The sequence below is a fragment of the Poecilia reticulata genome, linkage group LG21 (genome assembly GCF_000633615.1).
Source record: "Poecilia reticulata strain Guanapo linkage group LG21, Guppy_female_1.0+MT, whole genome shotgun sequence".
Classification (NCBI taxonomy): Eukaryota; Metazoa; Chordata; class Actinopteri; order Cyprinodontiformes; family Poeciliidae; genus Poecilia; species Poecilia reticulata.
In genome coordinates, this window is record NC_024351.1 from 4,840,683 (window position 1) to 4,858,725 (window position 18,043).

General features: G+C 38.9%; 2 protein-coding genes across 3 annotated transcripts; both read right to left on the reverse strand.

The window, feature by feature from the left end:
* Positions 1-90: 90 nt before the first annotated feature.
* On the reverse strand, positions 91-9,601 carry LOC103457235 (solute carrier family 22 member 2-like). Of its 2 annotated transcripts, XM_008397214.2 has the most exons (12): positions 9,193-9,601; positions 6,632-6,679; positions 4,542-4,645; positions 4,234-4,388; positions 3,979-4,147; positions 2,538-2,652; positions 2,195-2,295; positions 1,901-2,115; positions 1,718-1,826; positions 1,529-1,641; positions 868-967; positions 94-720 (listed from the first exon to the last, which is right to left on the reverse strand). In XM_008397214.2, the coding sequence occupies exons 1-12, from the start codon at positions 9,544-9,546 to the stop codon at positions 654-656; spliced, it is 1,650 nt and encodes a 549-aa protein (XP_008395436.1). In that variant the 5' UTR covers positions 9,547-9,601; the 3' UTR covers positions 94-653. The 2 variants fall into 2 exon arrangements, with proteins under 2 accessions (XP_017157830.1, XP_008395436.1); XM_017302341.1 differs by lacking the exon at positions 6,632-6,679 and having other exon boundaries at positions 91-720.
* A 960-nt stretch (positions 9,602-10,561) lies between these two features.
* On the reverse strand, positions 10,562-17,491 carry LOC103457233 (solute carrier family 22 member 2-like). Its single transcript, XM_008397212.2, has 11 exons — positions 16,656-17,491; positions 15,749-15,852; positions 15,501-15,655; positions 14,425-14,593; positions 14,026-14,140; positions 13,848-13,948; positions 12,878-13,092; positions 12,162-12,270; positions 11,971-12,083; positions 11,597-11,696; positions 10,562-10,843 (listed from the first exon to the last, which is right to left on the reverse strand). Exons 1-11 carry the CDS (start codon positions 17,055-17,057, stop codon positions 10,756-10,758), a joined length of 1,671 nt encoding a protein of 556 aa, XP_008395434.1. The 5' UTR covers positions 17,058-17,491; the 3' UTR covers positions 10,562-10,755.
* Positions 17,492-18,043: the final 552 nt, after the last annotated feature.

Sequence of the window (18,043 nt, forward strand, 5' to 3'; positions counted from 1 at the left end):
TGAAAATGTTTCCGAAGTTAAATATTTTTATTTTCTAACTTTAAATGATATAAATATAGTAGGATGCATTGCATACCTACATTTTAAGAGCATTTTGAATCATTATGTATTGTACATTTATGCATCTCACACACATATGACATTTTATCGGTTCACAGTCGAGCTACAGAACAATATTATTAATACAACTGGAATGATATTATGCATTTGAAACTTTGCTGCGTTAAATGTTTTCCACACACAAAATACGATAACATTTTACCATAATGTATGTTCTATTATGTTTTTTTGACAATTATTGAATGATTAATTTATTTTACGATGTGTTTTATAGTGCGATGCTTCTTTAAGTGCCACAATAAAAAAAACTACAAAAAGAGGAAGAAAAATGTAATTTTTGTTGAAACTTCAGCTTTGAACATTATGTTTTAAAATCCAGTTTGTTGTAAATTGATTCCAGCGCATTTCAGGTTGACTTAAACCTTTTTCGTTGACTGAACCAAGAAAACAATACAATCCAACTAAAAAGCTGACCATCATGTTGCATTGTGAAAAACAATAAAATGCTTAATTTTAGAAGTAAGACTTTGTATTAAAAACACATTAAAAACAAAAATGATTTCTTAAGTTGAAGCTAATTTGTTAAAATAAAACTAAGCCACTTCATTAGTTTTCAAGACGTGCATCACTTCCTGATTTTCTTCTTGTTTCCCCTTTTTCCTGAGAAACAAAAGACTTTAAGTGAATAACAATAAAATTGTATTATAGTGTGTCAAAACAAAATAAATCCACAACATATAAGGTCCAGGATAAAATGCTAAAGTCGTACTGAAGACTTAGCATGAAGGGTTAGTGATGTTTTTTTACCGATCAGGAAACTCAACGTCCTCGATGGTATCAGGCAGAGCAACTCCTCTGGTTTCAGGCAGCAGCAGAACCAAACCTCCAGCTACCAGAGCTACAGCTCCTGTTCAGGATAGCAAGAAGGTCAACAAAGCCAAAGTGGATCAACTTTAACCTGAACCAGACGGTTCTGGTCAGTATTTGCTTTTTTTCATAAACTTAAGATCAGTTTATACCAGATTAAGACATCTTTGGAGCTTTGCCACGTTCAGCATTATGGGAATTCATTCTGTCTTTGGTTTTTGTCACATTTAATAATTGAAATCATCAGACATCCTGTGTAAAAACCAAAATATAGTTTTTTAAATAGTGATTTAGTTTCTTCAGAAAAAAATCAATTGACACTGTTTAAAAATATAATTTCCCCTGTTAAATCACAAATACAAAAAGAAAAAATCTCAATGTTTGGTCCAATTTCAGCAGCCAGTCTCTGCCTGGCCTGTAAAAATCAAGAAATCACTTAAAAAGAACCTGGATGACAACATGAAGTCGGCTTTAAGTTACTAACATCGATCAGACTGCAAATAGTAGCAAAGGCATTTTTAGGGTTTTTGGATTGGCCGGTCTGCACAGGTATCTGGATATCAACCCAAACAAGGGAACATATATATAATTAGAAACCTACCAAAGATAATGAGAGGCAGTTCAAGCCAGATGCTGGCCAGTCTGTAGAGCAAGAAGGGAGAAACAATTCCTCCAATATCACAAAGAGTGGAGCAAACCGACACTCCGAGGTTCCTACAGCACAAGGTTAGAGAGATTAGTTGAAGTAATCAAAAACAGTCAGCTCAACGGATGCTTATTCATTGATCACCTGACACAAGTTGGGTAGAGCTCAGTGTTAACAAACACCACCATCTCAAAGGCCATGGTGATCCCCAGCCGACCGATGCAGGCCACTATGGTCTTTAACCAGAACATGCCTGAAAAACAGAAAGTATTTATGCAGCGGCTGTTTTTATGCTTCTTCCTAATTTTAGCCTTTAAGAAGTCTTACTGTCAGGAATGAAAGCAGTGACGATGCAGGAGATTCCAGCTACGATGTTGGCGGACGCAAAGGGAAGCCGACGGCCGATCCGCTCAATCGTCAACAGGATGAGGAACGCGGCAGGAAACTCAACCAGACCGGCGATGAGGAAGTCGACGTAGACGTTTCCTCCTGTTAGCCCCACCCGCATGATGAGGCCCTGATAAACCACAGCACTGGTGAACCTAAGGAATAAAGACATGAATAGTTAAATCTTTCCTCTGTGCAGGGCTGGAATGATCTGATGCTTTAGATGAGCCTCACCAGTTAAACATGAGGATGAAAGTGTGTTTTCTCATATTGGGAGTTCTGATCAAGTCCAACAACGAGGCAGAGGTGGACTCAACTTCATCATCAATTAGTACCTATGATAAAACACAATTCACTAAAATTACAAGAGCAACAGTAATGCAGTTATGGATTAAATTATCCAGTACTGGTAGTACTGGATAATTACTACCAGTAATTATCCAGTACTACTGGATAATTACTATAAACGATTTAGAATTGTCTAAATCCTTTTAATTGAAGGATTTAGACAATTAAAAGAAAATTGTCTAAATCCTTCCACTTCAGAGGAAAGGAATAAACTAATGACAGGATTTACCTCAAAATGAGAGGAGAGTTTCTTCCTGTTCTCCTTGGCAATAGCCTTGGTTATTTCCAGAGCTTTTGAGGAATTGTTTTGAGAGATGAGCCACCTTGGAGACTCTGGGATAAACCTGGAAGATAAAACCACAGAAACATTTTAATCTCCAAGCAGGCAAACGGGTCGTTTCTTTATCATTTTCATATGATCAGTTATCTGTATTCTGACAGCAGCAGAATGCAGGTTGCATAAACTTGGAGGATTAATAAGTTCTCAGAAAAGCTTCCCTGTACCTCGTCCTTCTAATCAATAGATGAATCATTTGCTTGGCATAGAGATTTATTAACGGTTGGATACGTTCACTGGACTTATGTTCCAGCCTAGTCATGCATCAACACAGTGAGCCAATCAATCTGCTCTGTGTTAAAACTCTGGAAAATGAGTTAAAGTTTCAGGTGATCATCAGTTCAAAGGTGAAAATGTGGCCTCTGTTCTGTGATTTTACCATCAACAGAACATAGAAAATGTTCAGATCGAAGGAAAGAACTGACAGCAGCCAGTGGAAATTCTTCATGACATAAAATGAAGTTTTTAATCCGTAGCAACACAAAGTTGCTGAAGTTGCTTGTTAAAAAAACATCTATAATGGACAAACTCAAGCCCGTTCAGTAACGCACTGCYTAATCCTGTTTGCGCAAAAGAGCGTCATCACAGATCCTCCCTCCTGGCAGCTGGAAGACTTTAAAACCATCACTGCTCCCAATAAACTCAATAAGTGATAACATTTTCAACTTTTTAAAATCCTTGTTAAGTCTGTTTTTTTTATACAAATATACATGTACATGAACATTTTTGAAATTACCTTACTCATTTGCACACTTCTTTGAATCTGGGTATGTTAATTTAATATTATTTCATCTTATACTTTTATCATGGTGTCACTATTAGATTTTTCTTTGTTCAATCCTTGACCATCTTGGGATCAATGTTTAGTTACATAGATTATACGCGTCTCCAAGTTGTCAGATAATTGTCAGATTATTCAGTAGAAGCATTTTGCTTGCTGTGAAGAGTGATTCTTCATCTGTGCCGACAGAGAGTCTGCATTGCGTAGCGTTAATTAAAGCAATGCTAATTGTTGCACTATTTGGATTGCAATTGCAGCATAAATATGAAAGGACACATTAATTTTACATGCATTGCAAACCTAGTCATGTAAAATGTGTTTGGCTGGTAATAACTGTGTAATAAATATTTGTTACATATCAGATGCATAGAAAGATACACAATTACAATACGGGAGTATTTTTGAAGAAATCTGCAGATTAAATTCTTTCAATACCCCAATTTACTACAAAAGCAAACCATCCATAGTGTCAGGTTATAATAAATAATAAAAATGAAGGCCATCATTGAGCTGCAAGTCTTTACATAAGGACCAAAAACTGCAGTTTATTACCAGTAGTAAGCGAAATAAAGAGCATATGGTGCCGTGAAGGCAACCTGCAGCCAGCGCCAGTCAGTGATGAAGTAGGCGAGCAGAGGGAGGATGAGGAGCCCGATACTGAAGAACATCTGATACAAAATGCCGACTGTGCGTCTGTACTTGACCCCAACTAATTCTGTTACTAAAACAACAGAAAAGGCAGAACATTAAGCCACGTTCTGTTTTAAAGAGAGAAGAAGACGACGAAATGTGAACGCTCATCATTACACAGCACATATATGGCCATCCAGCCTCCTTTGACGCTGAAGCCGAAGATGGCCCTGAGCACCAGGATGACGATGTAGTTTGGTACTACAGCCAAACCGATTCCTGCTACTACGTTTATCACGTTGGACATGAGGAAACTCTTCATCCGTCCAAATCTACAGAGAGAAAAAGCAAAAACAGCACATGATAGATTTTCCTAATACTCCTAATTTTAAACTACTGTCTGTAACAAATGGCTAAAAGTTTGTTTTTTCTTACTTTTTTGGGATATTTTTGTTATTCTGTGTAGGTATTCATCATGGCCCTACCTGTCAGCAAAGTAACCAAAAGCAAAGCTGCCAACCAGGAAGCCCATGTTGAGAGTTGACTGGTACATATCCACCAGCCATCCATCTGAACACACCAGGTTGAACTGAAAATATTTCAACAGAAAATGTGAAAAATTGCAAAGTGAAAATGTTAAAATAAAAACAAGAAGCTAATCCTGTGAGATTACTAGGCGTCAGGTGTCGGCGTGGTGCAGTAAAGGGTGGACATGTACAAACATTTTTTATTTTAGTGATATTTAAAGATGTCAAGTTTGTCAAAGTGTTATTTTATTCACAGAATAAATAACACTGTTATTTAGGAAGAGCAGTGTGGTTTTCGTCCTGGTCGTGGAACACTGGACCAGCTCTACACCCTCAGCAGGGTCCTGGAGGGTTCATGGGAGTTCGCCCAACCAGTCTACATGTGTTTGGTGGACTTGTAAAAGGCGTTCGACCGTGTCCCTCGGGGGGCCCTGTGGGGGGTACTCCGGGAGTATGGGGTACCTGGCCCTTTGATACGGGCTGTCAGGTCCCTGTATGACCGGTGTCAGAGTCTGGTCCGCATTGCCGGCAGTAAGTCGGGCTCGTTTCCGGTGAGAGTTGGACTCCGCCAAGGCTGCCCTTTGTCACCGATTCTGTTCATTACCTCCATGGACAGAATTTCTAGGCGCAGCCGAGGTGTTGAGGGGATCCGTTTTGGTGGCCTTAGGATCGCATCTCTGCTTTTTGCGGATGATGTGGTCCTGTTGGCTTCATCGGAACGTGATCTGCAGCTCTCACTGGAGCGGTTCGCAGCCGAGTGTGAAGCGGCCGGGAGGAGGCTCAGTGCCTCCAAATCCGAGGCCATGGTCTTGAGCCGGAAAAGGGTAGAGTGCCTTCTCCGGGTCAGGGGGTCGTCCTGCCTCAAGTGGAGGAGTTTAAGTATCTGGGGATCTTGTTCACGAATGAGGGAAGAAGGGAGCGGGAGATCGACAGGCGGATTGGGGCAGTGTCTACTGTGAAGCGGGCGCTGTACCGGTCCGTCGTGGTGAAGAGAGAGCTGAGCCAAAAAGCGAAGCTCTCGATTTACCGGTCGATCTACGTTCCCACCCTCATCTATGGTCATGAGCTTTGGGTCATGACCGAAAGAACGAGATCACGGGTACAAGCGGCTGAAATGGGTTTCCTCCGCAGGGTGGCTGGGCTCTCCCTGAGAGAGAGAAGCTCAGTCATCCGGGAGGGACTCAGAGTAGAGCCGCTGCTYCTCCACGTCGAGAGGAGCCAGTTGAGGCTCGGGCATCTGGTCAGGATGCCTCCTGGACGCCTCCCTGGTGAGGAGTTCCGGTCCCACCGGGAGGAGGCCTCGGGGAAGACCCAGGACACGCTGGAGGGACTATGTCTCTCGGCTGGCCTGGGAACGCCTTGGAGTTCCTGGAGGAGCTGGAAGAAGTGGCTGGGGAGGGAAGTCTGGGCCTCCCTTCTGAAGCTGCTGCCCCCGCGACCCGACCCCGGATAAGAGGAAGAAAATGGATGGATGGATGTTATTTTATTCTTTGAATTCATTTTGGTTTAGTCAAGAAACTGTTTTTCCAGACAGTTATTGGTGTAAACAGCTCTCTTGCTCCTTAGGGTTGATGGTTGCCATAGCAACCAGTAACTGACGGCTCCTCTCCCTTTTTCTGTTGCCGCGGGTAACTGTGGTTCACACTTGGATCAGCACTGTGTTTTCTTTACGAGCATTATATTTTAAGACATATGAAACAATTAAACACTGTGCAGTCGTACACAATGTTTCATGAGTAATTTTGCCATTTTTGTACGTTTTTAACTGTTATTATTACTAATGTTTAATTTTATAACTGCTGCTCTGCTGTCAACCTCTCATAGAGTTATTCCTCTGTAGTTTATTATATCTTATACTGGACTCAAAATACCTGGAATCACCCAAAATTAGAAAATTCATGCATGCAAAGAATACGTAGATAAACTACAGCTAAGATTTGTTCTAATCCCTGCTGTACTGCAACCTTTTGTTGTCTAATGTGAAATATTGCATGGATTTAATAAATTTTTTTAAAAATTTTGTTCAAATGCACATATTTGTTTCTGACCTCAGTGACAAATGACTTCCTGCCTTGATAATGATATTCCCATCCTTCCTGAAAGACAGAAAACAAAATAAAAAAGAAACTGGTTCATTAAAAACAAGTGAAGGACACCTAAACGTTTGGATGTAGATTTGAGTTACCATGTTGGTGGGTGTTTGGGACAGTATTAAAGATGTCAGTTATAAAAAAAATGTCTTAAAAGCAAGCCCATATATTCACAGGACAAGAAGGTTTTCTGTGAAATGAAAACAACTCAACACCAAAATTGCATTGTTTGACAATATTTTGCAATAGAAACACTGCTAACGAGCAGATAGTTGAAAATCACTTTAAATGATTTTRTTTTGGTGGKTRAAGCAGGTACTTTATCCTGTGGTGGACAACTTGTGAACTTAAAAAAGTTGAGCATAAAGACCAACACTTCAAAAGTGTGAAATAACCGGCAACCCCTTAAAAACCATTTACTAACATAAACAACTGCATGATTGTCTAATTTAACTTCGTGATTGACGTTAACGGGAAACGTCTGATTCATCTATAATACCAAAATACTGATGCAAATTAAACTTTTCATTGCAACCCTGCACACCCTCCTTGACTAAACTACTGACACTGATTGTAGCTTTGGCAGCGGTTGCATGAATACGATATATATATTAAAAATTTACAACAAAAATAAAATTTGTTCCTAGGTAATTAGTTCGTCTGACGCCACAAAGAGACGTTTGTTGCTTCTTTCACAGCTCCAGATGTAAACAACCCCGTTACATTTTTGCAGGAGGAGGAAACGGGAATGTGGAGCAGCTCTGCTGCCTCACAAACAGGAAAAAAACGTTTCTTTAAAAGATTGTTTAACTTCAGGGTCACAGAGAAGCTAACAAGAAAAGCAGATCATTTCTGAGGAGAACAACATTGTCTTCTGTACATTCATTGTTATTATTCAATTATACAATTATATTATATATTATCAATTATATTATACAAAACTTTAGGGTCTGGAGAATGTGCTTCAGTAAACCTTTAGCAGAACGGAGGTCACAGATGAAGACTTGTTTCTGAATCAGAGGTGAACGGTTTTGTCTTTTTTGTTTATTCCTGTATTGTTCCGACAATCAGAGATCAAAAACAAGGATCTGAAAAGGCGATGACTGCCAGAACATCACAGCGGTTGTTTACCTCCATTGTCAGATCGCCGTCGATCATTACGTTATAAACCCATTATGTTCTCTGACCTTCAATAACTGTAAGACTTTCACAAATAAGAGCGAGGTTACACCGCTGGAGAGACAAAAATGAAAAATTGCTTGGTTCTTTGTGTCTTGTTCTCCATGAGAGTGGGGGGGAAATTATTCTTGCACACTTTGCACCATCGAAATGACCTACACATTCACACCATCTGATGGTGTAAATGTGTAGGTCTAATGAGAAAGAAAGAAAAAAGTCAGTTTATTTCACTGTATTGTTGGTATAACAGTGTAATTGAAACAGTGACACATTTCAAGGTTCTTGTATTCTGCAACTTTTCCACTAGAGGGCAGAATTAAAAATACACTTTCGCCTGTTGCAGAGATCAGAGATACACTGAGGCAATAAAAATTATTTTAATTCCATATAATGTGTGATTTATTTTAAGTAGCTCTACAGGAACTTGTTCTTGCCATCAGCTGGAAAACGTCCTATCTACTGAGGTAGAAGGTTTGAGCTGCTGCATTTTCAGTTTACTAAGAAACTAGAGAATTTGCTGTTCTTTGCCAAACAACCACAAGAATGAAAATCTGCCAGATGAACGCATGAGAAGATGCTGAAGAGAGCAGATGAGAGACGGAGCTGAAAATATTTTTGCATCAAGTTCAATGGAGAAAGCAGTGACATGCCTGCACTCAGGAAGTGTTGGAGAAAAAAATTTAAAACTTACATCAATAACGCTTATAKTCCCTCGAAGCAGACACCTGTGGCTACGTTTTGATGCATAAATTATTTCTCTRTWGTGACATATGTCCAGACAGCAGCATTTTGTTTGTGAAAAAGCAGTCAAACTTCAAAACGTTTCGGTTACTATAGTGACGCTTTCTGGCAGCTGAAGATTTCCACCAGTGGATTACATTGACAAACTGAAAACAGACAAAAATCTGCATAGAACTTAAATCGTGATTTTAGGAAAACTGTAAGAGATATCAAAAAGATGAATGATTTGAAGATAGTTTAACACCTTGTGACTGGATTAAAAGTGAAATTGAGTTTCTACGGTAAAGTAGGCAGAAGCAGTAAGCTGTCAAAGAGCACAAACTTTTTGCTCAAATTTGTGGAATTCTGAAGAATTTCAATGCATTTCTATAGGGTTGAAATTGACATAAAAGTTTAAATATTTCAAAAAGTAGAATAGATTAAATTACCTAAAGTAATAGTGCAGATCCCCAGAAGAAGCTGAACATTTTGATATACGAATTGTTAAAATTGGTTGCATAAGTAAACTCAGAAAACATTCAGAACATGGAATAATAATAAAAAGGAGAAACAAAATCTTAAGTGTCAATACTGAACCCATCCTATTGCAAAAACCTGACCTTGCATGGTGCAACAGCCACTCCGCTAAAGTCCAGTCCTTCTGGGTCACAGCTGAGTTCTGTGTTGTTCCAGTCCACCTCATGCTGATCGCAGCTGCTGTGCTGCAGGACTCCTGAGACGTTGACCAGCGGCGCCGTCAGGCTGCGACTCTTCTCCAGGCTCCATCCGCAGGCCTCCCTCCTCTCCACCAGCGCCGAGTCCCGGCACCAGTGATCCGGCGTGAAGCCCTGGAAGACAATCCCAACGTAGACGCCGGAGAAAGGCAACGACAAGAAGCAGAGCATGGCGAAGATCCGCTTCTGGCAGCGGCCGAAAGAGCCGGCCTCCTCCAGGAGGTCATCAAAGGTCGCCATCCAAACGCTGAGGTTTGAGTGTTTGATGCTGCTCTGTTCGGCTCACTGTGAAGGTCTGCCCTCAGAGATTTCCAACGTTTAAATGTTGCGTCACTAAGCAGGTCAATGTCCGGAGGTAAAGTCCAAAAGTTTGGTGAAAAAAAATCTAAAATCTGCACAAGAGGGAAAACCTTCATTCTTTTTAATGAGTGAATAACAGAGGAGCTATCCAAACTTTAATACGCATAATTTGTAACTAAAATTCACAAGCAAGCTTTCAGTTTTCAATGAAGTATTACACAATCACAGGTTCAAGGAATACAGATAATCATTGGTATCCAGGAATGTTTAGGATTCAATGATTTACATATTTACAAACGGCTTTAAGTGGAGAGAAAAAGAACATCTTCATAACCAGCTTAATAAACATTAAAGGAAATATAGGAAGCAGGATCAGGAAAAACAAATGCTGCATGTTTTTTCTTCTTCTATCCAGAATAAAGTCAAAACTTTAAAGAAAAATGATAAAATGTTGAGAAAAATGTCATAATTCAGTTTTAAAGGTAAAACATTGACAATAAAATGTCAACTTTTGGATGTTTATATCCTAAAGCAGAAATTATTTCCCTCTTATTAAATCTTATTCTAAAAACATAAATCATATTTACATGAGAAATAATTGATATTTACTTTTTATACTGTTTTCCATCTTAAATCTTAAAATGAGAACACAACAGCAGCAAAACTTCCTGATAGTTTTTTCTTCTATATAGAAATACAAGTATCTTTTCTCCACATAAACAGACCAGAAACAATATATAGACAATTATTTATGAACTTTAACTGAATAAAGGCGAGTGTGAACTAATGAAGGTTCATAGACAATTTAATTTGAACACGAAATCATGAAGTAAAAACTTCAATTTTTAGCCGCGATATGTTTCGGCTGCATGATTATCGCCCTCTGCTGGCCGATGGGCATCACGTCAATTTCAGGCAGATTAGTAAAATTACTAAAAATGTGTACCTCTGAACAAAACCGCTCAACACTCCAGTTTATTTAGAATAAAACTCTTTAATAATTTAATACTGTAGCCAAACAGCAGAAAACATAAAAGCAGATTCATCTTAGCTCTAGCTTCTGTGAATATGTGAACAGCACAGCAACAATATAAGGTTTTAATAAATCCAAACATATAAAAACAGAGTTGAGGAAGAGAAATAAATAAATCAGACAGCTGCTGGTTCTTTGCAGGACAACACGTTGCTGTTGGGCAGCAGGTTGGCCAGCTGCTGGCTCTGCAGCTTCGTCTTCACCCTGAACACAAACATCATGCATGGAAAAACCTTCGATCACCGACAACTGCAACAACTAGCAAAAAAACCCCGAAACCGATTAGTTAACTTATAGGATAGAAAATTTTAATTTTAGCTTAGTTCGCTTCAGGAAGACAGATAATAAACACAACTTTTAAAATATTTTGTTGCATATGGTTAAAGAATGATAACAGAGATTGGGTCAGGCTAAGAAAAAATTAATAAAATAAAAATAATGAGAATTGCGAGAAGTCATAATTTTGCGGAAATAAACTTGTACGAGAATAAAGTCATAATATTACAAGATTAAAGTTAAAATATTATAAAAACTCTGACAACAAAAAGAGAATTAGAGAGATGCTAAGACAATAAAAAAATACATATTAGAATAAACTTGTATGAGGATAACGTCATTATATTGTGAGTTTATTCTTATTTTGTAAAATTACAACTTTATTCTTGTACGTGTCTTTCTACGTGCACTTTTATTGCCATCACTATTTTTTAGCCTGGCCCTAATACTCCGCTGTAAAAACATAGATTATTGTGGAAGCTTAGTTTCCTCTGTCAATCTTTTATTTTTCAGTAAAAAGTAATGTCTCCCCCTGCTGGCTAGAAGATAAAATGCATGCTTAGAAATCATTAATATTGGTTTTATTTTTAGACTCCGTTTAGATCTACATCCATGAATGAAACTGGACATTTAAAAATATTCTCTTTTTTTGTTGGGGTGTTTTTGTAGCATGCAGCTCACCTCTCAGGAAACTCGATATCGTCGATGGTGTCAGGCAGCGGCACACCTCTGGTTTCTGGAAGCAGGAGAACTAAACCACCAGCCACAAAGGCCAAGCATCCTGCAGAGCAAATTATAAACTCAGCTTTTTATAAACATGTTTACTTCTCATTTTTTGTCACAAGTAAAATTTCAGTTATTACTTAAAATGAGTACACAAAACAAGCTCCTCTTTCTTGCTGAAAAGTTACTTGTAATCAAGTTTTTTATTTATTTCAAGTGTACTAAAATATTTGCACTAGAAACTAGAGCAAAAATACTCAGAGCTTATGTTTTTGCATTATGCCATTTTCCTTAAGTTACACCGTAGGTTGTTTAAAAAACTAATAGCACACCAAAAATGATGAGTGGGAGCTCCAGCCAGACGACGGCCAGCCTGTAGAGCAGGAAAGGAGCGACAATTCCCCCAACGTCACACAGAGTGGAACAAACCGACACGCCAAAGTTCCTAGAAAGACAACAACAAGTCTGAGATTTAAGATGCTTCTCAACCGAAGCACACAAACAGCCAAAAAAAGAGTCTTACCGGACAAATGTTGGGTAAAGTTCAGTGTTTACGAAAACGACCATCTCAAAGGTCATGGTGATCCCCAGCCGACCAACGCAGGCCACCACAGTCTTAAACCAGAACATACCTGAGAGAAATAAACTGTCAAACTGCTGAAAAACCTGGAACAATAACTTTGGTTTTCACAGCTGATGGTCCAATATACTCAGTTTGATGGGGGATCAAAATTGAAATATTTGTTACATTTTCAGTTGGTTACGGTTAACTATGTGTCAAACGAAGTTAATCCTACGAAAAACCAGTTCACCTCCTGGCCTGTGGGGGTGCTGCACCAAGAACCACTTAAGGAAACAAAACGAAAACTTCTGAATGTAAAACAAAATGGAGTGGCAACAGATTCTAACGGATGTAGGATTTCTGTTTTGTCTTTGGTGAAAGACCACGAGCCATTTCTCCCACTACAACTAAACACACGTTTGTTTTGGTTGTATTTACTCAGAATACCTTGTGTTTTAGTTCGCTTCCTGCTTTTGGAGCATTCACAGATGCATTCAAACTGCACCAGAGTTCACATCAACTGAACCAAGACCGAGGTTTGTAGGCGGCCAGAGTTCGCTTTAGAGTCCGATTACACATTCACACCTCCCCAAACGAACCAGACTTTTTAGAGTTAAGTGAAAGTGGACCAAACAGAGCTGGTGAGAATGTTCCCTAGTTTCTCCTGAGAGCCTCACTGTCAGGAATGAAGGCTGTGATGAAGCAGGAGGCGCCGGCCACGATGTTGGCGGTGGCGAATGGGAGGCGTCGGCCGATTCGCTCGATGGTGAAGAGGATGAGGAAAGCGGCAGGAAACTCCACCAGGCCGGAGATTAGGAAGTCGATGTAGACGTTTCCTCCCAGAATTCCCAGCCGCATTATCAAACCCTGGTAGACGACTGCACTGGTGAACCTGGAGGCACCCAGACACAGAACGAGCCTTAGAAACTTATTTTTGGGATTAACGTAATGATAGAAGCATTAAAATTGTACCCTAAGATTTTGAAACTCTGTCAAAATCAGGCTCAAATTAAATCCAGAAAGATTCTCTTCAGCCTGGGAATTAAAGGGTTAAAGGTATTTTATTTATTTATTTATTACATATTTTGTTATAAGACAGATAATCTTTAAAAAGATTGATTTCTTCCACCTCTTACCTGAGCTGATATTTCTGTCTGAAGAAATGCAATACTCCTGGTCAAAAACAACCAATCAGAGCGAGGAGGAAGGTCATAACGCCGTCAATCATCCTCATGTACTTGTTGCTAAATGTGCTACTGGTGGAGAAACACTTACCCTTACAGGAAAACTGAATATCTGCCATAATGGGTGGCTACGCTAACTAGCCTTAGCATTCACAACAGGCTCTGCTGACAAGGAGAAACAATCAGCCATGATTGGCAGCGCTAAGACCCGCCTCCTGGCTCTGATTGGAGATGGCACAGGAGCTCAGTTTTTTCACATCTGTCTCATACCGTGTTCTTATAACAGAGTCAGTTTCAACGAATTATTGACTTAAAATAAGCTTCTATATCTGCCTGAAAAGTTAAGTTAGTTTTGTCTTGTTTCAAATTTACCAAGATATTTGCACTGGACAAACAAAACTTTTGTTTTTCAAAACCTGGTGTGAAACCAGCGTTTGCGTTGAGTTTCAAGAGAAAAGCTCACCAGTTGAAGCTGAGAATAAGCGTGTGTTTCCTCATTTTTGGAGTTCTGATCAGGTCCATGAAGGAGGCGGTGGAGGAATCAGCGTTATCATCCGACAGCGTCTGTAAAACACAAACATTCAGGCGTTTCACACGCCTGGTTGTCCGTGTCCAAACTGAGGAGGACAGGTGAGTGTTACCTCGATCATCTTGGACAGAGTCTTCCYGTTTTCCTTCGCCATGTCTTTGGTGATCTTCACAGCTTTGGACTTCCTGTTCTGAGACAGCAGCCATCTTGGAGATTCAGGGATGAACCTTAGAGGTAAAAACAACAAAAGAAATCAGGAATCGTCCACAAATCCCAGTTTTTCACCTCATACAGTTTATCTAAAATATGAGCTAATTTAGAAATATTTTCAAGACATTGTGAAGCATATTGATGGCAAATATGACTTTCTATTACTCGACACATCAAGTGAGGCTGAGGCAGCAGGAGAGTAGAAGTAAGAAATACTGCCACCTGCAAAAACCTGACATTTTTCTTTGTTCGCTAAAGAAGTTCACTGTTTACTCATCAGTGAGGCGTTCAGGCGTCTCACCAGTAGTAGGACAGGAAGAGGATGTAAGGGACGGTGATGACGACCTGCAGCCAGCGCCAGTCCGTGATGAAGTAGGCGAGCAAAGGGAGGATGAGGATGCCAACGCTGAAGAACATCTGGTAAAAAACTCCTACTGTCCGTCTGAACTCCACACCAACGATCTCTGTGACTGATGTACAAACATTTGTTTTGGATTTTTTTAACTACAGATTTAATTTAGTTTTATTTATGTAGAGCAATAATGACTTTATTAGAACTGAAAAATCTCTTGATGCTTGTTGTACAGGTGGCCGATGTGTTCAATGGCGTATTGTAAAGGAAAAAAAGGAGTAAATTTCCACCAAAAAACTCATTTTGAGATTAATCCCAGGAATTTTCTAGAAAAAAAAATCTGAAATTTTTGAGCTCCATAAGTTGAAAATTTACGAGAACAAAAAACAAAAAAAGAAATCAAATTTGAAATCTCAGAAATCTTCTGTGAAAATATGGAAAGTTTGAAAAGTTGAAAATTTGCTAGAATTTTTTTTTTAATTTTGTCCTAGAAATTTTCTAGTAAATCTGCTAGAAAAACCGTGGACTATTCTCAGCTTTCACAGTCGAAAACTGTTTACTTTTGGAAATTTCCTCATTTTTTTTCTCACAAAATTTCAACTTCAAGTACAAATTTCCAAGTTTCTTTTATGGTTTTTTCCTGTTTTTCCTACCAATTTTGTTTTTTACTTTTCATACTTAGAGAAATTTCCAACCTTTTTCTAAAAAATGTCTGAGATTAAACTAAATAATTTCTCAGTATTTTGGACTTAAAATTTTATCACAATATTTTGTGATACTGCTGTAATAATAAAAGTGATGATAAGAACTATTTGTATATTTCTTTGTAACTGTATGCTTGTTACTGCATATCACAGAGTTTATAGCACCACAAACAAATTCTGGACAGTTTTAATTGTTTTTAAACATCGTTAATTAGAATTTAATGTGACAACAATATATCAAAATCTTATCATGATAAGAAATGTATCACGATAACTGATAAACGATATGACTTGGATGTTAAACAATAAAAAGATTCTTACTGAGTACGTATCCCGCCACCCATCCTCCTTTCACTCCGAATCCRTACAGAGTCCTGAAAACCAGTAAGGAAATGTAGTTGGGAGCCACGGCCACCAGCATGCCGGCGATCCCGTTCAGCACGTTGGACATCAGGAAGCTCACTTTCCTCCCAAACCTGCAGAGACACAAACATTTACTGGGAAATTATCCCAAACTTTGACATCGTCCTGCTGTTTAAACTCAATCAGAGCAGAGAAAGCAAACCGACCGGTCGGCCAGGTAACCGATGGCGATGCTGCCGATCAGGAAGCCAACGTTCAGCGTGGCCTGGTACAGATCCACCAGCCACCCGTCTGAACACACCAGGTCAAACTGGACACAAAATCCGGGTGGGACATGAAATTATTTGAATTTTATTTGTATTAAACAGAATATCAACCTTTTAGAAATATCAGTCTTGGCTAAGATTCTCCTACAAAAGAGATTTTTAATCTCAGTGGGATTTTCCTGGTGAAATAAAGGTTAATAAAATAATTAAATAAAAAATAAATAAATGAGACTACAAACTTTTGGAAATCACAAAACTACATTGCATTCATTTCAGGAAAAAAAACCTAAATAGAAAAAAACAAGTAACTTTTTCTGAGTTTTAAATATTTTAAATTTTTGACTTTTCAAACTGAGAAATTTTCAAAGTTTTTCCTCAAATATTTCTGAGATTAATTTAATAATTTCTGAGATTTTTCCTGGAAAAGAGACTTTTCCAACTCAGAAATTTCCATATCCTTTTCTTAAAAATAATCTCAAAGTTGCTGAGTTTTTTTTTTGCAAATTTAAAATTTTTCAAATTCAGACATTTTTATGTTGTTTTTTCAAAAATGTCTGGGATTCATCTTAAAATTGCTGAGTTTTTTCTTTTGGCAAATGTTCAACTTTTCAAACTCAAAAATRTCAGTCGTTTTCTAAAAATRATATTTCCTGTCTTTATAGTTTTATCTTATTTCAAGTGTAAAAATATTGATACTGGAAACTAACTTGGTAACATTTTGTGATTTTGCAGTGAAAACCAAATTTCTCCTGCAAACTTTGCTCTGGCAGAAATTTTGATCCTTCAGCAAAAGCAATAAAAAYRGAACATTTTTATTTTCCATCAACTCAAACTCAACTTCCCTCACCTCGGTGACGAATGACTGCCTCCCGTCATAGTCGTACTCCCAGCCCTCGGTGCAGCCGGCCGTGGGGGTTGCGCCCCGCTCCGTCTCCCGTGGATCGCAGCTGCTTTCCGTCACATTCCAGTCCACTTCGTAGCGCAAACAGCTGCTGCGCTGCAGAACCCCGGAGATGTTGAGCAGCGGCGCCGTCAGGCTGCGACTCTCCTCCCGGCTCCATCCGCAGGCCTCCCTCCGCTGCACCGCCGCTGAGTCCCGGCACCAGTGATCCGGGGTGAAGCCCTGGAACACGATGCCCACGTACACGCCGGCCCACGGCATGGACACCATGCACAGCAGGGCGAAGATCCGCTTCTGGCAGCGCCCGAACTTCCCCGCTTCCTCCAAGATGTCGTCAAAAGTGGCCATGAGTTTTGCCTCCAAGCAGCTGATCTGTATGCCGGGCCTCTCTCTGCGCACCGACCATTCAAACTGCGGGCCCAGTTTGGCCCAGTTGGGTTTTTAACGGGACCAACTGGAGCAAAGGTCCACTGAAACGCGTCTGTTCTTCGCATGCCGTGCAGCAGAGCATGAAAAACATTTGCTGTGATTTTTGCAGACGTCAGACGAACAGTTAGAATTTGGCGCAAAGCCTGCATGAATTTCTCAAAGCTTCGTTAACATAATGGCATCTGGTGGAGCAGCTTGATGGAACCAGTTAAAGTTTAAATCCTGCACATTTAAACCCGCTGCGGTCTGAATTAATTCAGACAAACTCGCATCGTCTCAGACGAGTCTGAAAAGTGTTTCTACGGAGCGAAATTGGGGCCATACAGTTTTTTCAGAAGAAGAAAAAAAACAAAACAAAACAAAAAAAGATTTGAAACTGAACAGAAGCTTGAAACTGGAAAAAAAAAAGATTGGAAAGAAAAAAAACAAAGATTTTACATTAAAATGTTATTTTGAAATTGAAGTTTGAAACTGAAAAACAAAACAGATTTGAAATTGGAAACGATACACTGAATAAAAAGATTTGAAACTGAAAAAAATAAATTATTTTGACACTGAAAAAAATTTTAACCTGAGAAATTCTTTTAGTCACTGAAAGAACACGGAAGTAGAAAAACAATTAAATTGAAGATTTGAAACTGAAAAACATGTTGAAAACAAACTTTCAGTTTCAAATTTTTTTTTTCAGTTTCAAACATTTTTTTTTGTTTCAAATTTCTAAATTACACTTTATGGCCCCAATGTAGCTCCGTAGAACCTAAAAAATAAACTTGATTCCAAAAATAGTTTTGGACATTTTTAACAGTTTCACATCCTTTTTACAGTTTTGAAACTTCTTCAGTTTCAATTGTTTTTTCTGGTGCACAAAATTTATTGCCCCAATTTAGCTCCATACAGAGTACAAT

What these genes read in the sequence shown, in the direction of transcription:
- LOC103457235 (XM_008397214.2), bottom strand. Translation starts at nt 9,546, where the DNA reads ATGGCGACCTTTGATGACCTCCTGGAGGAGGCCGGCTCTTTCGGCCGC. An exon ending in CTTTATTTCGCTTACTACTG is followed by an intron (nt 2,653 to 3,978) that starts GTAATAAACTGC and finishes TTTATCTTCCAG; the next exon opens with GTTTATCCCAGAGTCTCCAA. An exon ending in AACTCTCCTCTCATTTTGAG is followed by an intron (nt 2,296 to 2,537) that starts GTAAATCCTGTC and finishes GTTTTATCATAG; the next exon opens with GTACTAATTGATGATGAAGT.